Source organism: Eptatretus burgeri, chromosome 17 (assembly GCF_056783735.1).
Source record: "Eptatretus burgeri isolate ZD-2024b chromosome 17, Ebu_testis_v1, whole genome shotgun sequence".
Lineage (NCBI taxonomy): Eukaryota > Metazoa > Chordata > Myxini > Myxiniformes > Myxinidae > Eptatretus > Eptatretus burgeri.
Window position 1 is genome coordinate 3,185,419 of NC_140977.1, and position 26,648 is coordinate 3,212,066.

Sequence of the window (26,648 nt, forward strand, 5' to 3'; positions counted from 1 at the left end):
TGTTAAGTTTGCTCTGTTAATCTATGGCTCCGGGAAAAAAGAAAAAAAAAAAAAAAAAGCAGTTTGGGTCGATTCCCTTTACATGCTTCAACAACAAGCGTGATCGTATTTACAGGCCCACATTTTATATTCTTCCAATGATACGGAATGCGGAGTGAGAGGATCCCAAAAAGAATAGGCAATGGCGTACAACATTTCAACTGTTGCACGTGAAACTCTTCGGGAAACAATCAAATGTTTTGCCACCGGTCGTCGTGGATGTGCCCAAAATGCAGGATGATCTGGATGTACGATCCGTCTCAAATCAAGCAGTCATCTACAGTCAACCGTCTGTCCCCCATCTACAAGGTTCTCGATGTAGGGTCCTGGACACCTCGGCATACCTCAGTTTCTCCGCTTTATTCCACCCCTTTGAAGTTCAATTCTCACCTACTATCCTTCCCCCTCCTCCCTCCCCCACTTTCCCCACCTCCCCCTGTAAAACTCCCATCCTTACTGCAGGTGTCAGATTCCCTCCAAACGGCGGCTCACATCCAATGAATCACATCTATCCCTGGACATAGTCTTTCTCCATTTTAAGCTGTTCACCTCAATGGTTAGTAAGTAAACCTTCACATCTTTATTCCTTTTTTTCTTTTTTTTTTTTAGTTCATTCATTCACGTGATCACCTGCGTAGAAATAAAGAAAACGTCCCACCTGAAGGGAATCCAAACTCGTGCTGCTGTAATCACGCCGGGTACCCTTCCCGTTTGTCAGAATTCCACAGCCGCTCATCAGGACCGTCCCTGCTCTCATTCACGATGTAAAGCACGAGGAAGCTTAAAACTACAAACAGGAGGTGGAAATGTTCAACATTTGGCACGGGACACATCAAACAGTTGAAAAAGAAGTGAAGCTTTTCCAAAGTGTACCAATGATCCGTACCACTAGTCATGTTGCTCATCGTCGGGGGAAATGCGAGATGGTCAGGGTCGTGCGTTGTGACCCCAAGTTCCAAAGACCCCGACCATTTTTCCACCAAGCGCTCGATCCTGACCTGAAACAAGTATGTGATGAAGGGTCCAACATTCGGCTCAATTCAAACGTTTAACATTACCTTTGGATGATAATTAAACCACAGTAAAGATGAAAATTATATTCTCAAAAATGTACAGACACACTTGATGCAAGTGCAATGTGCACATCGACGAGAACGTGAAAAACAAGCACGTAGTTCGGGTGTGCACAAAGGAAACTAGAGGGGGAGCACTTGGGAGAGTGCAAAACCTCTGCCGTCAATACTGCTGGGTCACTCAAGTGAACCTTATATCTTATTCATTAAATATGATTTCAACAGTGCTGACAGTTATAGTTCTTTTCTCCATTTTTTTTTTTGGGGGGGGGGGGGTTGGAAATCACTTAAAACATGTAAAAATGCAAAAAAATTTCTTTTTTTGGGGGGGGGGGTAACAATTTTTTTTTTTTCGGGGGGGAGTTGGAAATCACTTAAAATATGTAGAAATGCAAAAAAAATTCTCAAAAATTTTTTTGGGGGGGTGGGGTCACAATTTTTTTTGGGGGGGGGGGGTTGGAAATGCAAAAAAAAAAAATTTTTCTCTATTTTCATTTTTGGAGTGGGGGGGGTAAAAAAAAATTTGGGGGGGGTTGGAAATCACTTAAAAATTGTAGAAATGCAAAAAAAAAAAAAATTTCTCTTACAATTTTTTTTGGGGGGGGGACCAAGTCCAAAATTTAATGGCATGATCCTTGGACCATACCTAACCCCCCCCCCACCAAGTTTCGTCGAAATCCGTCGAGGAGTTTTTCCGTAATACTGTTCACAAACAAACAAACAAACAAACAAACAAACAGAAAGGGGTGAAAACAGTAACCTCCATCCATCTTCGAAGATGGCGGAGGTTAATCACACCACCACTTGTTAACGCATAACCAACGTGCCTTACTCCGTGCGGTGATGGTCACACAGAGCACGGCGCATGCCGACCTCGATTGGAGCGATACCGAATCTCACCTGAAACATTTCACCCCTGAAAAGCGGGCGGTACGATACGACGACACCGTGGTTAAACTCGTCCATGGGAAGATGCCTCTGGGCGGTGCGGAAGTCATCCGAGAGCCGTGCTAGGGAACCACGGCGAGAGTGAAACCGCAAATCGTTCATCGTGGAACCTTGAAGACGACAAAAGGATCACGACTCCATTAGCAACGCTAGTTCATGGAACGAGTTACCCCACACGGTATTTAAATATGTACTTCCGATTTTAATAAAGGAATCATATTTTTAAAGATGGTTAAAAAAAAACTAAAATAAATAAATCCGAAAGTTTAGCGTGATTGAAGCAGTGTTATACACGACCTTCCAGAACACGTCCAAGAACTGCAACACTGGAGGTTCTTGGAAGTGCAAAGAAGGCGATTTTAACATCATCCTATCTGACACGTCACATTCGTTCTTCGTGCCTGTTGTGTCCTTTATAACATCCCTAAAAACAGCAAGTTTCCTATTTGGAATGATTTTCAATTTCGTTTGACTGCAAGACAGGCAGACGGAGTTAAAAAATAAAAACAAAAAAAAAACATCACTCCTTTCTGCACATGTGCTATCAAGACAAATTCAGAGACAAAGTACTGTTAAAACAGAAAACTTCACTTCCTATTCATGTTCCGTTTTGTGTTCTAAAGATAACATTTAATTTAAATAACTTGCTCCTCAATCATGAACTGACAATCACAAACCGATAAGACGGAAGGACATGAACAAATTGCTTAACCCCGCTATTCGCTTTGTGTGCGTGGGGTAATTAAAATGGGCGATTTCATAATTATGCATGCGAGACCGATAAGTTACAAGCAACAAGTGACCACACAAGTGCCAGGCAATGACCATTTCCGACAAGCAAACCGAACTGGACGACACAAACGGCAGCACCACGAGGTCCACCATCAATATCTTAGAGGTCGCCGAGAAGTCAACCAACCATCAGCATCTTGGAGGTCGTCGATAAGTCAACCAACCATCAACATATTGGAGGTCGTCGATAAGTCAACCAACCATCAACATATTTGAGGTCGTCGAGAAGTCAACAAACCATCAACATATTGGAGGTCGTCGAGAAGTCGACCAGCCATCAACATATTGGAGGTCGTCGAGAAGTCGACAAACCATCAACATATTGGAGGTCGTCGAGAAATCAACCAACCATCAACATATTGGAGGTCGTCGAGAAGTCAACCAACCATCAACATATTGGAGGTCACCGAGAAGTCAACAAACCATCAACATATTGGAGGTCATCGAGAAGTCAACCAACCATCAACATATTGGAGGTCGTCGAGAAGTCAACCAACCATCAACATATTGGAGGTCGTCGAGAAGTCAACCAACCATCAACATATTTGAGGTCGTCGAGAAGTCAACAAACCATCAACATATTGGAGGTCGTCGAGAAGTCGACCAGCCATCAACATATTGGAGGTCGTCGAGAAGTCGACAAACCATCAACATATTGGAGGTCGTCGAGAAATCAACCAACCATCAACATATTGGAGGTCGTCAAGAAGTCAACCAACCATCAACATATTGGAGGTCGGCGAGAAGTCAACAAACCATCAACATATTAGAGGTCATCGAGAAGTCAACCAACCATCAACATATTGGAGGTCGTCGAGAAGTCAACAAACCATCAACATAATGGAGGTCGTCGAGAAGTCAACCAACCATCAACATATTGGAGGTCGCCGAGAAATCAACCAACCATCAACATATTGGAGGTCGTCGAGAAGTCAACCAACCATCAACATATTGGAGGTCGTCGAGAAGTCAACAAACCATCAACATATTGGAGGTCATCGAGAAGTCAACAAACCATCAACATATTGGAGGTCGTCGAGAAGTCAACCAACCATCAACATATTGGAGGTCGTCGAGAAGTCAACAAACCATCAACATATTGGAGGTCACCGAGAAGTCAACCAACCAGCAGCATATTGGAGGTCGCCGAGAAGTCAACCAACCATCAACACATTGGAGGTCGCCGAGAAGTCAACCAACCATCAACACATTGGAGGTCGTCGGGAAGTCAACCAACCATCAACATATTTGAGGTCGTCAAGAAGTCAACCAACCATCAGCATCTTGGAGGTCGCCGAGAAGTCAACCAGCCATCAGCATCTTGGAGGTCACCGAGAAGTTAACCAACCATCAGCATCTTGGAGGTCGCCGAGAAGTCAACCAGCCATCAGCATCTTGGAGGTCACCGAGAAGTTAACCAACCATCAGCATCTTGGAGGTTGCCGATAAGTCAAGTCAACCACCATGAACACATTGGAGATCACCGAAAAATCCACCTTAAACATCTTGGAGGTCGTCAAGACGGCTATCATCAAAATCGTTGAGGTCGCCTACACATAAATGTTGGGTTGACTAAAGGTCAGAAGTTTAAAGAGGCAAGACGTGCTAATTTTACTTGTATTTTCAGTCCATATGATTCGTACGTAAATTGGCCTCTGCTTGGCTTAAGAGCTTCTGTTGAACTTTGTGAGGAAAGCATTTCAAACCAGAAGGGCACTCGGTAGAGCTCATACCTCCGCCCCGTAATGCCTGATTCACGAGAACATATCGAGCCCAATACAATTTTGAAATATCGTGCTCTACGAGGTCCATCTAAAAAGTAACGGGATTGACTTCACAGAAATTTTGTTCCAAAAAATATATTGAAATCACAGCTTGTCCCCTTCAAAATAGTTTCCCTCCAGTCTCACACATTTGTCCATCCTCTTCTTCCACGCTTCGATGCATCCCCGGAAGGCTTCTACTGGAATCCTCCGGAGCTCTGTCGTCACGGCCCTTTTGATGGCCTCCACATCAGGAAATCGGGTCCCCTTGAGCATGGGGAATAGGAAAAAAAATCACACGGGGCCAAATCTGGCAAATATAGGGGTTGCACCAGAGTTGGCACGTTCCTCTCCACCAGAAACTGTCGGATGCTCAGGGCACTGTAAGCAGGAGCGTTGTCATGGTGGAGCATCCAGGCGTTGTTTTCCCACAGATCCCTCCTCTTGTCCCGGACTAATCTCACGAGGTACCGGAAGATCTCCTTGTACACGTATTGATTCACTGTTTGACCCTGTGATGGAAACTCAAAGTGGACGATGCCCTTGATGTCAAAAAACACGATAAAGCATCACCTTGATCTTCGACATCGACATCCTTGCTTTCTTTGGTCTTGGTGATGCCGGACTTTTCCACTGCCAACTTTGCCGTTTGGTCTCGGGATCGTATTCGAATATCCACGATTCATCGCCAGTAATGACTCTCCCGAGCAGGTCTGGATCGTCCTCGAGGCGCTCGATGTTTTAACAGACAGTGACTCTTTGCTGTTTCTGGTCCTCAGACAACAGCTTGGGGACAATCTTTGCGCACACCTTGCACATTTCGACATTTTCAGTGATATGCTCCAGACAGTGTCCTTGTTGATGGAAGGTTCCTCCAGCAATTATCTGCACCACGAGTCGACGATTTGCGCGCACCATCTGCTTCACACGATCGATGTTGTCTGCCGTTCTGCTCGTTGAATGTCTTCCAGACCGTGGATCATCTTCAACCTCCTCCTTCCCTCTTTGAACCTCTTGTGCCATTCAAATGCATGTGTACGTGACATCGTTTCTTCCCCGAAGACTTGCTGCAGCATTGCGAAGGATTCGGAAGGTGTTTTGCCAAGCTTGGCAAGAAACTTCAGATTGGCTCTCTGCTCATGACTCATAGCACGACGACTCAGACAAGACAACATGGAAAGCACAACCTGTAAAAAAAAAAAAAAAAAAATCACACAATGAGCGCAGCCAACCATCACCAATCACATATATTGCTGGAATGTTGCAAAAGACTGTGATGCAACCCGTTCATTCAAGTTGTGAAAGTGGAGCACACAGCAGGCTCAGTCCCGTTACTTTTTCGACGGACCTCGTTTATCGGTTTAGCCAGATCTTCAATGGTGAAGAATCACTTTAAAAAAATTATCAGATCCAGATCCAGATCTTCACCAAAATTGAATCAATTCGTCTTTGTTGCACACCCAACATGTCCACCAAGTTTTATCCGAATCGTACACAACTTTTTGAGTTGTCATGCTATATATCTGTTCAGCCCTCTCTCTCAATGGTGAAGAATCACTTAAATTCTCATAGTCGGATCTGGATCCGGATCTTCACCACAATCTAATCAGTTCATCCTTGTCACACACCCAACCTGTCCACCAAATTTCATCCGGATCCGTCCACAACTTTTTGAGATATCCTGCACACAAACAGACCGAAAGGGGTGAAAAACAACCTCCTTCACCTTCGGTGGTGGAGGTAACAAACAAATCCACATCTAATTGTTCACACGAACATTCGGAATCAAATGGCATTGCGATTTGTAAATTCAGAACAACACGTTTAATGTGCTGAAAGACGAATACAAAACAGAGTTCAAGACTCAAAATAACAATTCCACCAATGTTACAAGACTTGCAAACCCAATGGGCCCTACAACCTTTGACCTCAGCACTGAACAGGTGTTTAGTTTTCCATTCAAAGGTCACAAGCACGTAGCAAGCTGCAGGCAGGTGACGCTGTAACGAACAGACGTGCAAATCTCTTCATTCCCAGAAACGTTTGAGGTCATGGGGGGAGTTGGTCGCGCCGAGCCATTCTTAGGACATCCCAACGAGGCGAATGCTGCCGAGTCCCCTCCATGTGTAGAGCTTTTAGTGGAAGCTGCACCGATCGGGATTATTCAGGGCACGGTGGAGGTGGAAGGCGTGCTCGATGGGACGTGAGCAACGGACCTGCTGATGTTGATGTTTGTTGATGAAAGTTGATGTTTGTGCCTCAGGACATTGCTCGCTCCTTTCTGTGCAGGCCGTGTCACCATGGCGGTTTTCTTCTTCTCTTTTTATTTGTTTCATCATTAATGGGAGCCGAGGTTCCAGTATCCTCGATCCGTTAAGATGACTGGCAAACCTTCTGCCACTGTTACATCCATCTATCCATTCATCGGGACCAAACTCTGTGCAGAGCGTTGGTGCTGCCTCAGCAGTCTCCTTGGCTATTGGGTACAATCCTGGACGGGTCACCACTCCGACACAGGATACCAGCAAGCTGGCACTCATTTTGCCGACCTCTGAAGGATGACAGGCAGAGTCAACCCCACCTGGTATTAATTCAACAGCCGAGTGAGATTTGAACTCAGGATCCTCAGATCCCAAGCCCACCACCCTAACCATTAAGCCAACACCAGGCATTTCTGCCACTGTTATCCCATTATTTTAAATAAAATTTCCCATAAAAGAAAGAAAAAGCATACATGCACATACACCTTGCGAGAAATGGAACAAAAGTTTGTTTTTATACTTAAAACAGGAAGGCAAAGTTGCGTTGTGATGGAAACCCCATCGTGAAAGGTTTAACAAAGTGACCCGAGTTGTTACCAAATTGAAAATCAATGTATACACCCTACCTTGTTTCAAATCATCTTCGCCATCTTCACTGCTATTTAGCAAAGTCACCTGCAGTATTGAACAAACGGCAGGTGTTATCATCAGGCATGTCTACAAACACCTTCAAATGCAAACGAGCAGAAATACAGTGTCATCTCAGTTGTGGATAACTCGTACAACAGTCTCTGGAGGGGTGATGATGATGATGATGATGATGATGATGATGATGATGATGATGATGATGATGATGATGATGATGATGATGATGATGATGATGATGATGATGATGATGATGATGATGATGATGATGATGATGATGATGATGATGATGATGATGATGATGATGATGATGATGATGATGATGATGATGATGATGATGATGATGATGATGATGATGATGATGATGATGATGATGATGATGATGATGATGATGATGATGATGATGATGATGATGATTTGAAGCAGCACCATCACCTCGCACGTTTTATACTGAAAACGGTCCTAAGGTCGTCCGAGTTAAACAGAGCCGAAGGTGAAAAATAAATAACTATGCCAACTCCCATCCGCCTATCAGCAAATTACAGGACAATCTAAACTAGAGGTGGAGCACCCGGGAGAGTGCAAAACCTCCGCCGTCAATACTGCTGGCTCACTCAAGTGAACCTTATATCTTATTCATTAAATATGATTTCAACAGTGCTGACAGTTATAGTTCTTTTCTCCATTTTTTTTTTGGGGGGGGGGGGGTTGGAAATCACTTAAAACATGTAAAAATGCAAAAATAAAAATAAAAATAAAAAAACATTGAAATTTTGTTGAAAAAAAAGTTGCAAAAAAATTTTTTCTCTAACAATTTTTTTTTGGGGGGGTTGGAAATCACTTAAAACATGTAGAAATGCAAAAAAAAATTCTCTATTTTTTTTTTTGGGGGGGAGGTTGGAAATCACTTAAAACATGTAGAAATGAAAAAAAATCCCTTTTTGGGGGGGGGGTAACAATATTTTGGGGGGGAGTTGGAAATCACTTAAAACGAGTAAAAATGCAAAAAAAATTTTTATTTTTCTCAAACAATTTTTTGGGGGGGGGTTGGAAATCACTTAAGACATGTGGAAATGAAAAAAAAAATTTTTCTCAAAATTTTTTGAGTGGGTTGGAAATCACTTAAAATATGTACAAATGTAAAAAAAAATTCTCTATTTTTTTGGGGGGTAACAATTTTTTTGGGGGGGAGGTTGGAAATCACTTAAAACATGTAGAAATGCAAAACAAATTTCCCTTTTTTGGGGGGGGGGTAACAATATTTTGGGGGGGAGTTGGAAATCACTTAAAACGAGTAAAAATGCCAAAAAACTCAAACAAATTTTTTTTGGGGGGGGGGTTGGAAATCACTTAAAATATGTAGAAATGCAAAAAAAAAAAAAATTATTTTTCTCTAACAATTTTTTTGGGGGGGGTAACAATTTTTTTGGGGGGGGGTTGGAAATCACTTAAAACATGTAGAAATGCAAAAAAAAATTCTCTATTTTTTGGGGGGGGTAACAATTTTGGGGGGTTGGAAATCACTTAAAACATGTAGAAATGCAAAAAAGAAAAAATTCTCTAAATTTTTTTTGGGGGGTAACAATTTTTTTGGGGAGGGGGGTGGGAAATCACTTAAAACATGTGGAAATGCAAAAAAAAAAATCTCCATTTTTCATTTTCGGGGGGGGTAAAAAAAAATTTTGGGGGGGGGGGTTGGAAATCACTTAAAACATGTACAAATGCAAAAAAAAAAAAATTTTTTTTTCTCGAACAATTTTTTTTGGGGGGGGGGGACCAAGTCCAAAATTTAATGGCCATGATCCTTGGACCATACCTAACCCCCCCCCTACCAAGTTTCGTCGAAATCCGTCGAGGAGTTTTTCTGTAATACTGTTCACAAACAAACAAACAAACAAACAAACAGAAAGAAAGGGGTGAAAACAGTAACCTCCATCCATCTTCGAAGATGGCGGAGGTTAATAATCTGCAAGCAGTGATCAAATGGGAAACAAGAGAGATGAAAAGGAAATTAGCACAATCGTCATCCTTTGTGTGGTACCTGTTCATGCTGGTGCTCTATGTTCCGGAATACAGAATCGAAGCTCGTGGAAAAGAAAAGTGATGCGGCGTTAAAAAGGTAACGTAGCAACAGCGGGGCCACAGTTAGATACAACGAGCAAGGGAAATAGGCAGTAACAACAAAAACAAAAAAAACAAGGGAGTCTCGATGGCAGGAAACACAGGAGCTTGCAAGTGAGAGGGTTGGGAGAGGCTGGGTTAATGGGGGGTAGAAAACATCCAGGGTAGGGATGGGAGACTACGTGATGGCAGCGCAGCTCTGGGGGAACAACAATAAATAAATGAATAAATAAAAAGTGCGAGTTCACAGTCTCGAGAGTGTGGGGTCACAAAACAGGAGAAGAAGGGATCAAACTATTATGGCACTCTGGAGAGCGCATCCCTCCACGAGGCTGAACAGCTTACAGTTTGTATCGCAATGATAGGCCGGACAGATCGAGATCAGGACCTAACCAAAATCTAATCGGCTTCTTCTCGTCACTGAACCAACTCATCCTCCGAAGTCTTGTCATAATCCATCCACAACTTTTCGAGATATCCTGCTCACAGACAAACAGACGTACAGACAGGGAGTGAAAACAGAACCTCTGTCCGCCTTCAGTGGCCAAGGTAAAGACCAAAGACCAGAGGTGTGCGGTAAATGGTTTGTTGGAGTTTTAACAGCGGGAGAACTCATGCACCCTTGTGAAGCTGGGGATGTCGGCAGACCGAGAGAGCAGAGAAAGCTGGAGCGGACGAGAGCCAAAAACAGTGGGGCCACCGACAGAAGATGTAATGTGCTGGTGAAGAGACGTGTACAAAGGTCGAACAATTAACAGACCGCTGCAATGACCCATAATCATCTCCACAGAAGATTTTGACAGAGAGGGTTACCCCACGTCAACTTTTCGCCAACGTTTCACACCAAATTGCTTCCGCACAAAAATGTCTCCATTTCGTGGAGCTTTGTCTCGTGCTCTGTTTAAAACAAAGTTCAAACCACCACTGAAACTCTCAGTGGTGTAATGCACAGCTGCAGAAACATTCTTGTAACAGCAGAGAGGTGAAACGTCATCATTAGGTCGACATGCAAAACCCCATACGTCAACTTTTTGTGACCACCATTTGGCAACTACCTGAAATTCTCACATATTGTTTGAAAATATAATAAAGCTTATACCTTAAACACGACAAGCTTAAAAGTTGCGCATTTTTTAGAAAAGTGAGAAAATGTGCGAAAAATGATACACTTTATGTATCTCCGGTTGTGGAAGGTATTCATTGGGTAGTGGGTAGTGGGTTATCCACACATTGGGTAGTGTGTGGATTGTAGATGGGATGGCCATGCTCCAAGAAATTCCCCAAAAGGCTGTGCCTGATACTTTTGGTGAACTTTCAGAATATGTAGTGAAACAGCTTATTCACCTTGCTCATAATACCCATAGTGATACTATCCACTTTGTGGTAGACACATACCGATCAGTGAGTATCAAGGGAGCAGAAAGAGGAAGACGAGCTGCAAGTGGAAGCCAACTCACCAAGATCTATGGTCCAGAGCAAAAAGTGCCTAATCAGTGGAAAAAGTTTTTGTCGTGCAGTCAAAACAAAGAAGCTCTAATTCGGTTCTTCTTCAAGATGTGGCAAGATCACCCAACTTTGTTTCATGATGTCAAACTAATCATGGCCCATGATGAAGAATGTCATTTATTACAAAATGTAGATGGCACAGTCGAGATGAAAGCTATCAAGGAACTTGAATGCAACCATGAAGAAGCAGACACCAGGCTATTCTTGCATTGTCAATATGCTGCTGCATCTCTTCCTTCGTCTTCCAGCAGTACACCAGCAATCATCATAAAGAGCCCAGACACTGATGTTTTTGTTATTGGTGTAGCCAAGGCTCATCAAATTCAGGCCCACTTACTCTTTCACACTGGTAGAGGTAACAACAAGTGCACACTTGATATACGAACTGTAACTGCTATACGAACTCATCTCGGTGACAGTGTTGCGGATGCCCTCATTGGCCTGCATTGCTTTACAGGATGTGATTCAACAAGCTGTTTCTATGGGCAGTCTAAGAAGAAAGCCTTGAAACTCATGACCGAATCTGTTGATTTCCAAGCAGTCTTTCAACAGTTTGGTGCAACATTCACCGTAGAAGATGGTCTGGTACAGTCAGTAGAGAAATTTGTTTGCAAACTGTATGATCAGGATTGTTCAAGTGTCAATAAAGCACGGTATAACAAGTTTTTGATGGGCACTAAAGCAGAGATGAACATGCCTCCTACACATGATGCCATGGTGAAACATCTGATGAGGGCAAACTACCAAGCAGGAGTACATACCAGATGTTTTGAACAGTTTCCCAGTATCCCCAGCCCACACAGTCACGGATGGAAAGTAACAGATGACATTATAGAGGTAGTCTGGGGTGATCTTCCACCTGCGCCCAGTACTCTGCTTGAACTTACTCATTGCAGTTGCAAGAAGACTAGCTGTGAGGAACCCAGAGGTGAAGGAAAAGGTCGGTGCTCGTGTCGACAGCACAATGTAAACTGCACAGATCTATGTAGATGCCTCAATTGCCAAAATTTAGCTGAAGGCGGGAATGATGTGGAAGGTGATGATGATACTGACAATGAAGAAGACTAGAGGCTTGAGAGCTCACCGAATGAGAGCATGGACTTGGCATGTCATATTCCTCCTCCCAATTCAACTGTAATTTATTACTTGTGAGCACTTTTTGTCAATTCTCCAGTCACCTATAGGCTCTGCTTTTCAACTGCATTAGGTGAAAATGTATACAGTAATCAACATTCACTTTAAAGAGATGAACAGTTGTACATGCATGTATACAGGCGTAACAGCAATTTGTCATGTGATTCCTGGACAATGCAACCTTGTGACTTTTGAAATTAACATAGATATTATGCAAAGATATATTATATTACAGTACTGTAGTATTCTTTGTGATGAGATTTCCTTGTGTATGACATTTGTGATGACAGCTCATATTGCAATGATTCGACATGACTTATTCCACCTTTTTCTGGTGGCTCTTCAGTGTTTTCTCCACAATTTGTTTGCTTTTATCTTCTGAACGAATGATCAAAAAAGTGTTCAACATTAAGGGGTTTAAAGAAGATGAGCACGGCTGTTCCATGGCTACGGGTCTATCTTTAAATTTTGACTTTTTGTAAAATAAAATTCAGGGTGCTCTTTCAATTGGTGGCATCTGCAAGCTTCAATAAGACTTTGTGTTTGAAATATTTCTGACCCTTTTTTCTTTTAAAACATAAATATGTAAAACTTTTTTCTCGGAATAAGGGTTTTTCAAAGTACCCTTTTCCATGTAACGGCCAAGCTGAAAATACTTATGTAACATGGTGCATTATGTGTCAGTGCATAGTACATTGTGACACTTGTTATGACTTACATGTATTCATGGCCGTTAATTAGTTTTGACAAGAAGATGAGTGGGACTAAAATTATTGTGTGATTTCTTTAACTTATTCCATATGTAACTCATCACATCTGACTATCATATCAAACATTAAAACCACAGTATAGTGTTGGTAAATGGTGTAAAAAATGAAATTCTCTAATATTGTTTTTAGGTAGCCCTATTTGATCTACCAATGCGCTGAAAATTGTTCGCACTAAAACTCTTCCATTTTTTAGAAACTACTCAAGATGTAAAATGTTGAGGAACGCCAACATTTTCCATGCAGGTAATGTACATACCGCAACATGTTCTCTCAATTAAATGTCACAATGCGTCCCTGTAAACAATATTCACTGGGTCTAATGTTGTTTATGATGTCTGAGGTGACAATAGAATACTTTCTGATCGACTAAAACTCTACTTGGGCTTTAACAGATACTGATTTTTTAATGTCTTTCAAACTAGAGAAATATTCACAATAATAAATTATAAATGTACTGTACATTATTTGTTGCAGTGATAGTTCAACATCAGCTAGTGGTCATATTGACATATTTTTTTTTGTACATTATTATGTTTGGTTGTTTTTTGATAATTTAATCATTACATGTATGTTAAGCATGTTGTGTGGGTCATGTATACGAGTGAACTTGCATATATTGTTCAGCAAAAGAAGCATGGTTATATCTTGAATAATTAGTACCAATGAATGTTTTTAATATTTAGGGTCTTGATGTGACGTGTTATTGTATTAGTACGATTTCTTTGTCATTCTTTGTGGCATGGTATTATATAGTGTGCTTGTATGTTTCGATCTATACTTTATGGCTTTATCTGAATAACCATTAATGTCACTTTTATTCAATTTAACTTGATGATATGCAGCTGTCTTGCCATTGTATGTGAGTTCATTTTCTTTTTAAGCTCCGACACGATTCAATTTATGCAGTCATTAACAAGAATAACTTAAGACAAGCTGCAAATGGATTTTGAACCATTTATGAAGTCACTTGTAGATCATGTGTACAAGTTACATATAAAGATTTGTGTTCTGTCATACAAATAAAATACCATGATCACAACCTTATTTACATGTGTGGATACATATTATTTTGTCAAAATGGATGTACTGTAATCCTACTGAAGTGTGGAATGGTGTCTGTATGTGTGTTTGTATGTGTATGTGTGTGTCTGTGCGTGCGTGTGGTGTGCGTGCGTGTGTGTGTGTGCATGTGTGTCTGTGTCTGTGCCTGTGAGGTATGATGGGCACGAGAGAGGAATGTGGAGGGGCAGATGAATAAAGCTAAGATGAGGGAGATATGAAAAATCAAGTCTCTTTGGTCGTATAAATTAAAGTTTAATAATAAAAATACAGATATGATAATCTATATAATCTATATAATTTATATTATATTAATCATTAAAGTATCACAAATGCCATACATATACCCTTTCCTATCATTTAACATGCTTCAAGTTCAGGCAACATCTATTCTTCATAACGCCACACCACCCTTCCCTATGTAGTTTGCAAAAGTGTTTGTGTAAGTGGAAATATTTCAAGTAAAACAAAGAAAACGCTCTTAAAAGGTGTAAATTTAAGTTCACTGTCTTGTTATTTTCAATTAAGATTAGTTTCATCATTCTGTAAATCAAATTCCTTCCTTCATAATGAATGAGAAGTCTGAATACACATAGACTTAAGCATTGTTTCCAAGATTAGACTCAAGAGGGCGACATACAGAATTATGAAATATTAAAAGCATAATAACACATTAATGTGCAATTTTCAGGCTTGACGATTTTGGATGGTGGTTATCCATATTTTTCTCTACCTTTGTTCCAACTTTCAGGTAGTTGCCAGGTGGTGGTCACAAAAATCAAAAAATAAAGCCATTTCGGTTGTATGCATCCCTGCCTACATCGCACGGACGATCGTTATCACAATGAGCATCACCAGAAGAAAGACGTAATTCCAGCAAATGACAAGGAGAGAAAAGATGAAGTTCAAAATGATGTAAACAACGGTGTGTGTGTGTGTGTGTGTGTGTGTGTGTGTGTGTGTGTGTGTGTGTGTGTGTGTGTGTGTGTGTGTGTGTGTGTGTGTGTGTGTGTGTGTGTGTGTGTGTGTGTGTGTGTGTGTGTGTCGTACATTGTTGAGTGAACAGCTTGTGAGAACACCACCATAGTGCGACATACATTAACATGTACACCTCTCTTCATCTCCTCGACGGCATAAACGTACATTTGGTGGTATACACATAAAGAATATACCAATATGCGTACAGGTACAGGACCAGCCAGCACGCGTACAGGCACGGGTACAGGACCAGGTAGTAAGTGTACAGGTACAAGACTCACTGGCACACATACGGGTACACCACCAGCAAGCACATGTACAGATACAAGACCCGCTCGTAAGCATACGAGTACAAGAGCAGCTGAAACACCATCAGCAAACTACATTTGCTCAACAGATAAACTTGTTGGACAAAGTGCATTTCTCTCACTGTGTTTACACATAAGTGATTATAAAATATTGACAACCACCTTTAATGGATTTAAAATAAACAAACAAATAAATAAATAAATAAATAATGGTTTCCACTCACCAGACCATGTTCACCATCATGTAGTAACTCGGACTATGACGAGGTGAAATAAGCCTGCCTTTTATAACACTCGAACCCACCTTTAACACCTCAACCTGCGTGTTTTAAGGTCGCGCTGCACGTTCCCACTCAGAGTGAGTGAAAAATAAAAACAACTCTCCTCCACAATGCTTTCATCGAGAAGACCACGAGCAAACCGACGTGGACAACAAACAAACAAACAAACATCGGTGTTTCGTTCAAAAGTCTCAGCAGCGTTCGCGAGTCACAAATGTTCGATCGACGATCCACAACTGACATTCCCAAGGAAATGGAACTCAGGTCTCCGTCGCTCAGGCTCGCACGCCTCGGTTCCGGACTCTCGCGTGCAATCGTGTGCTCACCTGCGTACACTTGCCATAAACGTCGACCACGGCCCACGCGCGGGATGGAAGCCCACTCGCAGCCGACCCGAGGTCACGACCATTCAACCAAATATGCATCGCCCCTCCACTCCCCGTATCGACGGCGTCGCAGACGCAGCACTCGCCATCGTGTCCCACTTTGTTGTCGATGTTTTTCCCAACCAAATTTTCAAGATGTTCCGTATTTTGTGCGTTCGTGGTTTCCCCCGAACACGCTTGACCGGCATTAAAGGATAGCTCACGTTCGTGCCAACAGTCATCTTCGAGTCTTCCCGAACCATCTTCCGCAGCACGACTTTGTTTCGCTTCGCATGCGGCACACACCACAGCAAACCCATCACAAGTGCAGCGAGGTTCGTTCACATCGAGTGCCACGTGCACATTCTCCTGTCCCGTCGGTCTCAACTCCACCCCGATGATGTCACCAATGGAAAGGCAGTCGAGCGCTGCTGGAGGCCCTGCAACATTGTGGAAGGGAACAGGTGGGAGAAAGGACACGCACGCACGCACACCCATTACCAGGGATGCAAGTTACCACTCCCTTCTCTTCAGATGAAAAGTACAAGATCACAGACAACTCATCGACCAATCAAACAGCCTCAAGCAGCTGTTTGCGATGCAAGCAGGAAAGCCAATGGGCAATGATGCAAAATAAATATCAACAAATATAAACTGAATATGGTCGAGGAGGAAAGGATTCAATAATCTTGCACCTTGGCACACATAAAGGTGTGAGGTGGAACATATTTATATTGTTACGGTGCGGTGCGTCGGCCGCTTTGACGGAGCCGCAAGTCGAGTCGGCCCGACCGATCGCCCGTAATATAGATCGCCGCCCGGATAAGTCCGAGTCGACGGGTCCTTGTACAAGAACCGAAATACGCCAATGGGCAGACCACGTGGGGTAGGGTCGATTGCCAATCTTCAATTTACCTAAATACCCAAGTGATCCAACTACCGGGGTATTCCACCCTCGACGGAACTCGTACGGAACAAGCCGCCGAGGCGAGGCTGTCCCGTGCGCGATTCTAGCGGCTTAAGCGCCAAGAACCGTCGGTCCAAATGTCCCCCTTTTACGGCAAATCAACGGCTTTCGAACTACCAACACACGAAATGCTCAGTCAATGAAAGAATCAACATGACGAGCTGAAAACATTTAACAATTGGGGTATTTATTAATAATGATGGGGAACTAGGGAAGCACGTAAGAGCAGAACTATTCCGACTATACGAAATGCAATGTAAACATTTACAGCACACAAAGCACTTAACAATTTCCTACTTATTAGACGGGCCCACGGACACACATATACACACACACACACACACACACACACACACACACACACACACACACACACACACACACACACACACACACACACACACACACACACACACACACACACACACACACACACACACACACACACACACACACACACACACACACACACACACACACACACGAAATGGTGGCTGAGGCCTTTAATAACGAGCTCCAGCTCAGAGGACAGGTGAGCTGAAACCCAGGACCTATCTCGAACCTCTCCACCTCGTGTGGTCTTCAAGTTGTACAGACCCGGGCTCCAGCGAGAGCGATCTGGATCCAATCGCCGTGAGCTGCGATCCTTGCCGAGCTCCAGCGAATCCTCCCGTGCTTCTCAAGACGTGCTGGTGAGACGAGGCACCGATCCTTCCCGTCGATGCGCCACTTCCCCGAGGAACCACCTCCAAGATGAGGCCGATGAGTCGCACCAAGCCGGGAACAAAAACGGAGAACAAAGAGCTCCACGAAACAAGAAGAAGAACCACCACCAGCAGCTCGAGCCGAGCAACGGCTCAACTCTTCCAAACAAAGCAGCTCTCCTAAAAGTCTCTACCCGAGCCAAGCCGAAGCTCCCTGAGCCACCAACCCACTCAAACCAAGCAGGACCCGAACGCCTGCTGAACAACCACAGCAGAAAGCCTTCACAAAGCCTCCTCCCTAACCCAAGCCAAAGCAGAAGCCAAAGCAAAAAGCTTACTAAAAGCCTCAAGCCGAAGCTCACTGAACAAAGCCCGCCTGAACAAAGCAGAGCATCTCTTCTTTATTCTCCTCCGCCCCCTCCCCCGCTCCCGGCGTGACTCATGCCCTCGTGATCCATCCCCCGCTCAATCACGGGTGGGAGGGAGTTGTTGACGTCATGAATCACGGGACGGGAGGGCTCTTCTTCCTCTTCGCAGAAGAGGGGGAGGGGCATCTCCATTGTGTTATGATCGCTCCCTAACTATTAAATTGAATCGCGCAGCGCACTTAATCGATTTCTGCCCATTAAACAATGGAAGGTGAACTATCTAGGGAACAAGCACTTATCAACATAACTGACTAAAGGAACCTGAATGTTGTGTGCAATCGAATTCCCAAATTCGTAACAATATACACAATTAAAAACACCTCACCCCACTGCCTCACCCCACTGCCTCACCTTTGGCTGCAAGGCACCATCATCTCTCCCCCCCCCACCCACCTCGGCTACGGCTCCAGGACATCACCATGTCACCGGCCTCGGCACCAGGGCACTGCCACCCCTGCCCCCCACTCGGCTTCAGCACCAGGACACCACCACCCTCTCCCCCCCCTCGGCTACGGCTCCAGGGAATCACCATCTCACCGGCCTCGGGACCAGGGCACTGCCACCCCTCCCCCATTGGCTACGGCTCGAGGGCATCACTATCTCACCGGCCTCGGCACCAGGACACCGCTACCTCTCTCCCCCCTCGGCTATGGCTCCAAGGCATCACCACCCCACCAACCTCGGTACCAGGGCACTGCCACCCTCCCTCCCCCAGCCTCCTTAACAGGCCAGTGCCACCTCCCCAGCCCTTGCTCCAGGGTACAGCCGCCAGCCCTAACCCCCTCCCCCCAGCCAGCAGACGTACGGGCACGGGTACAGGACCCCTTTCCCCTCTTGGCCTTGGCTCCAGGTCATCATAGGCTCCAAAGCACTGCAAACCCCCTCCTCACACCCCCACCACCAGATTGCAAGCATGAATATGAAAGCCCAAGTCCCCCTACGCTTGTCCCTTCCCAACAATAAAGAGACAGCACCGATACCTTCATGTTTAAGGCAACTCCAAGATCATAATCATCACAGGGTAGTACGGGTTAAAGAAAGAAACCAATTTTAGTTAAAATGAGCTTCAGAATCATACCGAAAGTTTCTGTGATGACGACGCCGTTACGAAACACCGTAGAACCAGAAAGCACCCAGGATCTCTGAAGGGATGTGGCGATGGCTGGGATATCGACGAGGTCCGTGGGATTGACAGCCGTGAGTCCGATAGCCAGGGAACCAGTCCACGAACCAACCTGAAATAATTAAACAAACAACATCCGACTATATTAAATAAGGTGTGCGTGTGTGCGTGTGTGCGTGTGTGCGTGTGTGCGTGTGTGCGTGTGTGCGTGTGTGCGTGTGTGTATGCGTGTGTGCATCCGAAAAATCTGAAATAAATAAATAATTCATGAACTAATCTGACTCGTCAATTTGGCCCAAGAACACGAGTTGCCCAAACATCCCCGCAGGGTGCAAGTGTTTCCTCGTGAATCAAATCCAACAACATATTCATACAATTCACCACTCTCGATCAAATTGTGGGCACACTCGAACACCACAACCAAGTGTGTCGTCATCACGACTTGTACCCATTGGCAAAATGTGTCAGGTAAACACAATTATTAATATTAACCGATTATTGTTGACTAAGTGAACGAACTGGAAACCCTGTCGAACGCAGTCGGGCTCGAATCAGATGGTGACATTTTTCACCGACACTTCCTGCCCATGTTCACGTGTGTGTGTGTGTGTGTGTGTGTGTGTGTGTGTGTGTGTGTGTGTGTGTGTGTGTGTGTGTGTGTGTGTGTGTGTGTGTGTGTGTGTGTGTGTGTGTGTGTTCCAACCAGCCGTGACCTCACATTTTAAATAGGTCATCGCAAGGTCAACGACAACTTCGACAGCCATCCACGTCTTATGGATATCAAAATGTGTGCCATATTCACGCACGTCATAGAAATGGTGCCGAAGCTTTGCGGTTCCACCGCAATTGGTGAACACTTGTGAGCACAACAAAAACACCACCACCGGTCTGAGGGGTCGGACCAACAGACCCATCGCTTTGACCGGAGACAACGTTCTCACTCATTGGAAAACATGTCTGTGAAGAAGAGCTGCGGAAAGTCCATCGGCGGAATACATACAATCCTCATAGAGGATCCACCAGGTCATGCAAGAGGAGTGCGGCTAATTGTACACAGATGGTGCGTCCCTCAGGTGAGCCGATCACTCATAGAGGATCCACCAGGTCATCCGAGAGGTGTGCGGCCAATCGTACACAGATGGTGCGTCCCTCGGGTGAGCCGATCTCTCATAGAGGATCCACCAGGTCATCCAAAAGGTGTGCGGTTAATTGTACACCGATGGTGCGTCCCTCGGGTGAGCCGATCTCTCATAGAGGATCCACCAGGTCATCCAAAAGGTGTGCGGCCAATTGTACACCGATGGTGTGTCCCTTGGGTGACCTTGTGGAAAAAGAAGACCTCAGGTCCTCGTTGAGCGTGGCAGAGCACCCTGTGGGTGCGGCAGCGAGACCGAGCCAGAGCCAGAAGACCGTGCGTGGTATGGCACGAACACAGATGGAATAACTACTTCAAACAACACCATGTCGTCGTGGACCAAGGTCGACAGACAGAGTCTTCATACAACAAGACTTTCCTCAAAAAACAAACATGAACAAACGTCCAAACAAGCGAGTCCGAGCACTCTCGACCTTTCAGCCCTTATCAGGTCAAACCCCAAGGCACTCTGTGCACTCCGAGCCCCCAGAAACTCCGTGCACTCCGAGCCCCCAGACACGCCGTACACGCCGAGCCCCCAGACATGCCGTGCACTCCGAGCCCCCACACACTCCGAAGCCCCAGACACGCCGTGCACTCCGAGCCCACAGACACGCCGTGCACTCCGAGCCCCCAGACACGCCGTGCACTCCGAGCCCCCAGACACGCCGTGCACTCCGAGCCCCCAGACACGCCGTGCACTCCGAGCCCCCAGACACGCCGTGCACTCCGAGCCCCCAGACACGCCGTGCACTCCGAGCCCCCAGACACGCCGTGCACTCCGAGCCCCCAGACACGCCGTGCACTCCGAGCCCCCAGACACGCCGTGCACTCCGAGCCCCCAGACACGCCGTGCACTCCGAGCCCCCAGACACGCCGTGCACTCCGAGCCCCCAGACACGCCGTGCACTCCGAGCCCCCAGACACGCCGTGCACTCCGAGCCCCCAGACACGCCGTGCACTCCGAGCCCCCAGACACGCCGTGCACTCCGAGCCTCCAGACACGCCGTGCACTCCGAGCCCCAACACACACACAGTCCGAGCCCCCACACACACACAGTCCGAGCCCCCACACACACACAGTCCGAGCCCCCACACACACACTCCGAGCCCCCACACACACACACAAACACACTCCGAGCCCCCACACACACACACACACACACACACTCCGAGCCCACACACACACACACACACACACACACACACACACACACACACACACACACACACACACACACACACACACACACACACACACACACTCCGAGCCCCCACACACACACACTCCGAGCCCCCACACACACACACTCCGAGCCCCCACACACACACACTCCGAGCCCCCACACACACACACTCCGAGCCCCCACACACACACACTCCGAGCCCCCACACACACACACTCCGAGCCCCCACACACACACACTCCGAGCCCCCACACACACACTCCGAGCCCCCACACACACACTCCGAGCCCCCACACACACACTCCGATCCCCCCACACACACTCCGAGCCCCCACACACACACTCCGAGCCCCCACACACACACTCCGAGCCCCCACACACACACTCCGAGCCCCCACACACACACTCCGAGCCCCCACACACACACACTCCGAGCCCCCACACACACACACTCCGAGCCCCCACACACACACACTCCGAGCCCCCACACACACACACTCCGAGCCCCCACACACACACACTCCGAGCCCCCACACACACACTCCGAGCCCCCACACACACACTCCGAGCCCCCCACACACACTCCGAGCCCCCACACACACACTCCGAGCCCCCACACACACACTCCGAGCCCCCACACACACACTCCGAGCCCCCACACACACACTCCGAGCCCCCACACACACACTCCGAGCCCCCACACACACACTCCGAGCCCCCACACACACACTCCGAGCCCCCCCACACACACCTGAGCCCCCACACACACACTCCGAGCCCCCACACACACACTCCGAGCCCCCACACACACACACTCCGAGCCCCCACACACACACTCCGAGCCCCCACACACACACACTCCGAGCCCCCACACACACACACTCCGAGCCCCCACACACACACACTCCGAGCCCCCACACACACACTCCGAGCCCCCACACACACACACTCCGAGCCCCCACACACACACACTCCGAGCCCCCACACACACACACTCCGAGCCCCCACACACACTCCGAGCCCCCACACACACTCCGAGCCGTGCATGTGAGGACGCCCACCTGCGCTTCGATCCGCACCACGAAGGGTCGACACGGACGCACGGGTCTCTCCCCGAAGGCGACGCCCTGGTCGCACCGGCGGAGAGGAAACACCCTGCAGGCCGAGAGTCGGGACGGGTCCACGAGGAGGCACTGTCCACCCCGCACGTGGAAACCATGGCGGGACATGACGTCCAAACACCGGGACAACCCGACAACGACCACGTCGCTCCTCGTCCCCCTCAGTGTTCTTCAGGTCTCTCTTCGCACCACGGACCCGCAGCTGCCCACACCCCCGATGGCGAACGGTAAACGAGGCTCGTGTCCCTGCGGCGAATTGTGGGTCGTCCCTGAACACCCCGACACTCCGCCATCCCCGTCAGGAGGATCTCCGATCGTTAACATCCACGACCCGCGGCCTCCTCCGGACTCATGATCGCCCATACAAAGGGATCGAGGTGTCTGAGGAGAAAACAACCGGTTCACGGATCGTTTAACAACCCAAACGGACTCTGCGTGAAGAAAAGCTCGAAGATGGACGGTGAAGGGGACAAGAGAAGTTTAAAAACAATATGTGTGGAAACCCCATTGGAGCCGAGCGACCCGGAACCGGCAGGTTCACGTGGCGGGCGGACGGATCTCGGGCGGCGCGTTGGATGGAAAATATATTTAATTCTTTCAAACTTGATACTCGTTTTACTCACCTGTAATACACACCTGTACTCACCTTTCTGCGGATCAGACATTCCCTTATTAGTGGACAGGAAGGTTGTTTTGGCGGCTTGCTGCGACGCGCGCTCGAAACCTCCTCCCTGGTAAAGTGCAGGCCGACTTCCATTCTGGATAACAAGCCGCTTGCTATAGCTTGCAAAGCCAGCCGTTCCGTTACATCAGCCTCGCAAGACGCTCACCGAGACGCTCGGCAAATGGACACTCATTACGACAACCACAACCACAACCATTCCTGCGAGACCATGTTGTGTCACGTCCACCGAGACCGTCGTGAGAATGAGAGGGAAAAGGAGGTTCCTCAAAAATTCATGATATGAGAACACAGGATCAGGAAAATAGATTTTACTTCTCATTTAATATCTTCAATGTGTTCACTGTGAGACGCGGGCGGCAGTTGTACCACACAGGCATGAAATAAACCACAAAAATAAACCATAAAAATAAACCATGAAAATAAGCCATGAAATAAACCAGGAAATAAACCATGAAAATAAACCATGAAATAAACCATAAAAATAAACCATGAAAACAAACCATGAAATAAACCATGAAATAAACCATGAAATAAACCATGAAAATAAGCCATGAAATAAGCCATAAAAATAAACCACGAAATAAACCATGAAATAAACCATTAAATAAACAATGAATATAAACCATAAAAATAAACCATGAAAATAAACCATAAAAATAAGCCATGAAAATAAACCATGAAATAAACCAGGAAATAAACCATAAATAAACAATGAAAATAAGCCATGAAATGAACCATAAAAATAAACCATGAAAATAAACCATGAAAATAAGCCATGAAATAAACCAGGAAATAAACAATGAAAATAAACCATAAAAATAAACCATGAAATAAACCATGAAATAAACAATGAAATAAACCATGAAAATAAGCCATGAAATGAACCATAAAAATAAACCATGAAAATAAACCATGAAAATAAGCCATGAAATAAACCAGGAAATAAACCATGAAATAAATCATAAAATTAACCATGAAAATAAACCATAAAATAAACCATGAAAATAAGCCATAAAATAAACCAGGTAATAAAGCATTAAAATAAACCATAAAAATAAATCATGAAATAAACCAGGCAATAAATCATAAAAATATACCATGAAAATAAACCATGAAATAAACAATGAAAATAAGCCACGAAATGAACCATAAAAATAAACCATGAAAATAAACCATGAAAATAAGCCATGAAATAAACCAGGAAATAAACAATGAAAATAAACCATAAAAATAAACCATGAAATAAACCATGAAATAAACAATGAAATAAACCATGAAAATAAGCCATGAAATGAACCATAAAAATAAACCATGAAAATAAACCATGAAAATAAGCCATGAAATAAACCAGGAAATAAACCATGAAATAAATCATAAAATTAACCATGAAAATAAACCATAAAATAAACCATGAAAATAAGCCATAAAATAAACCAGGTGATAAAGCATTAAAATAAACCATAAAAATAAATCATGAAATAAACCAGGCAATAAATCATAAAAATATACCATGAAAATAAACCATGAAATAAACAATGAAAATAAGCCATGAAATAAACCAGGAAATAAACAATGAAAATAAACCATAAAAATAAACCATGAAATAAACCATGAAATAAACAATGAAATAAACCATGAAAATAAGCCATGAAATGAACCATAAAAATAAACCATGAAAATAAACCATGAAAATAAGCCATGAAATAAACCAGGAAATAAACCATGAAATAAATCATAAAATTAACCATGAAAATAAACCATAAAATAAACCATGAAAATAAGCCATAAAATAAACCAGGTAATAAAGCATTAAAATAAACCATAAAAATAAATCATGAAATAAACCAGGCAATAAATCATAAAAATATACCATGAAAATAAACCATGAAATAAACAATGAAAATAAGCCATGAAATGAACCATAAAAATAAACCATGAAAATAAACCATGAAAATAAGCCATGAAATAAACCAGGAAATAAACAATGAAAATAAACCATAAAAATAAACCATGAAATAAACCATGAAATAAACAATGAAATAAACCATGAAAATAAGCCATGAAATGAACCATAAAAATAAACCATGAAAATAAACCATGAAAATAAGCCATGAAATAAACCAGGAAATAAACCATGAAATAAATCATAAAATTAACCATGAAAATAAACCATAAAATAAACCATGAAAATAAGCCATAAAATAAACCAGGTAATAAAGCATTAAAATAAACCATAAAAATAAATCATGAAATAAACCAGGCAATAAATCATAAAAATATACCATGAAAATAAACCATGAAATAAACCATGAAAATAAACCATGAAAATAAACCATGAAATAAACCAGGAAAATAAACCATGAAATAAGCCATAAAAATAAACCATGAAATAAACCAGGAAATAGACCATGAAATAAACCATTAAATAAACAATGAATATAAACCATAAAAATAAACCATGAAAATAAACCATAAAAATAAGCCATGAAAATAAACCATGAAATAAACCAGGAAATAAACCATAAAAATAAACCATGAAAACAAACCATGAAAATAAACCATGAAATAAGCCATAAAATAAACCATGAAAACAAACCATGAAAATAAACCATGAAATAAGCCATAAAATAAACCATGAAAATAAGCCATGAAATGAACCAGGAAAATATACCATGAAATGAACCATGAAAATAAACAATGAAATAAACCATGAAAATAAACCATAAAAATTAACCATGAAAATAAACCATAAAAATAAACCATGAAATAAACCAGGAAAATATACCATGAAATGAACCATGAAAATAAACAATGAAATAAACCATGAAAATAAACCATAAAAATAAACCATGAAAATAAACCATGAAATAAACCAGGAAATAAACCATGAAAATAAACCATGAAATAAACCATGAAATAAAGCATAAAAATTAACCATGAAAATAAACCATAAAAATAAACCATGAAAATAAACCATGAAAATAATCCATGAAATAAACCATGAAAATAAACCATGAAATAAACCATGAAAATAAACCATGAAATAAATCATGAAAATAAACCATGAAATAAACCATGAAAATAAACCAGGAAATAAACCATGAAATAAGCCATAAAATAAACCTTGGAAATAAACCATGGAAATAAACCATGAAAATAAACCATGAAATAAACCATGAAAATAAACCATGAAATAAACCATGAAAATAAACCAGGAAATAAACCATGAAATAAGCCATAAAATAAACCATGGAA

The 26,648-nt window shown here is 44.0% G+C and overlaps 1 protein-coding gene across 7 annotated transcripts in view; it reads right to left on the bottom strand.

The window, feature by feature from the left end:
* The window catches only part of NEURL4 (neuralized E3 ubiquitin protein ligase 4), a 67,872-nt gene extending 44,392 nt beyond the window's left edge, over positions 1-23,480 (bottom strand). For 4 of the 7 annotated variants that reach the window (XR_015052975.1, XM_085862679.1, XM_085862677.1 and 1 more), the window contains exons 1-7: positions 22,649-23,265; positions 19,221-19,377; positions 16,005-16,483; positions 7,503-7,551; positions 2,013-2,170; positions 926-1,037; positions 698-786 (exon numbers count right to left, since the gene is read on the bottom strand). Coding sequence is in view for 6 of the 7 variants with exons in the window: in XM_085862679.1 (XP_085718805.1) it covers positions 698-786; positions 926-1,037; positions 2,013-2,170; positions 7,503-7,551; positions 16,005-16,483; positions 19,221-19,377; positions 22,649-22,816 (1,212 nt within the window). In the remaining variant the exon portion in view is untranslated. Of the gene's footprint in view, positions 1-697; positions 787-925; positions 1,038-2,012; positions 2,171-4,762; positions 4,815-7,502; positions 7,552-16,004; positions 16,484-19,220; positions 19,378-22,648; positions 23,266-23,354 lie in introns of those variants that run through there. The other 3 variants (XM_085862678.1, XM_085862680.1, XM_085862682.1) reach the window with 3 other exon arrangements.
* Positions 23,481-26,648: the final 3,168 nt, after the last annotated feature.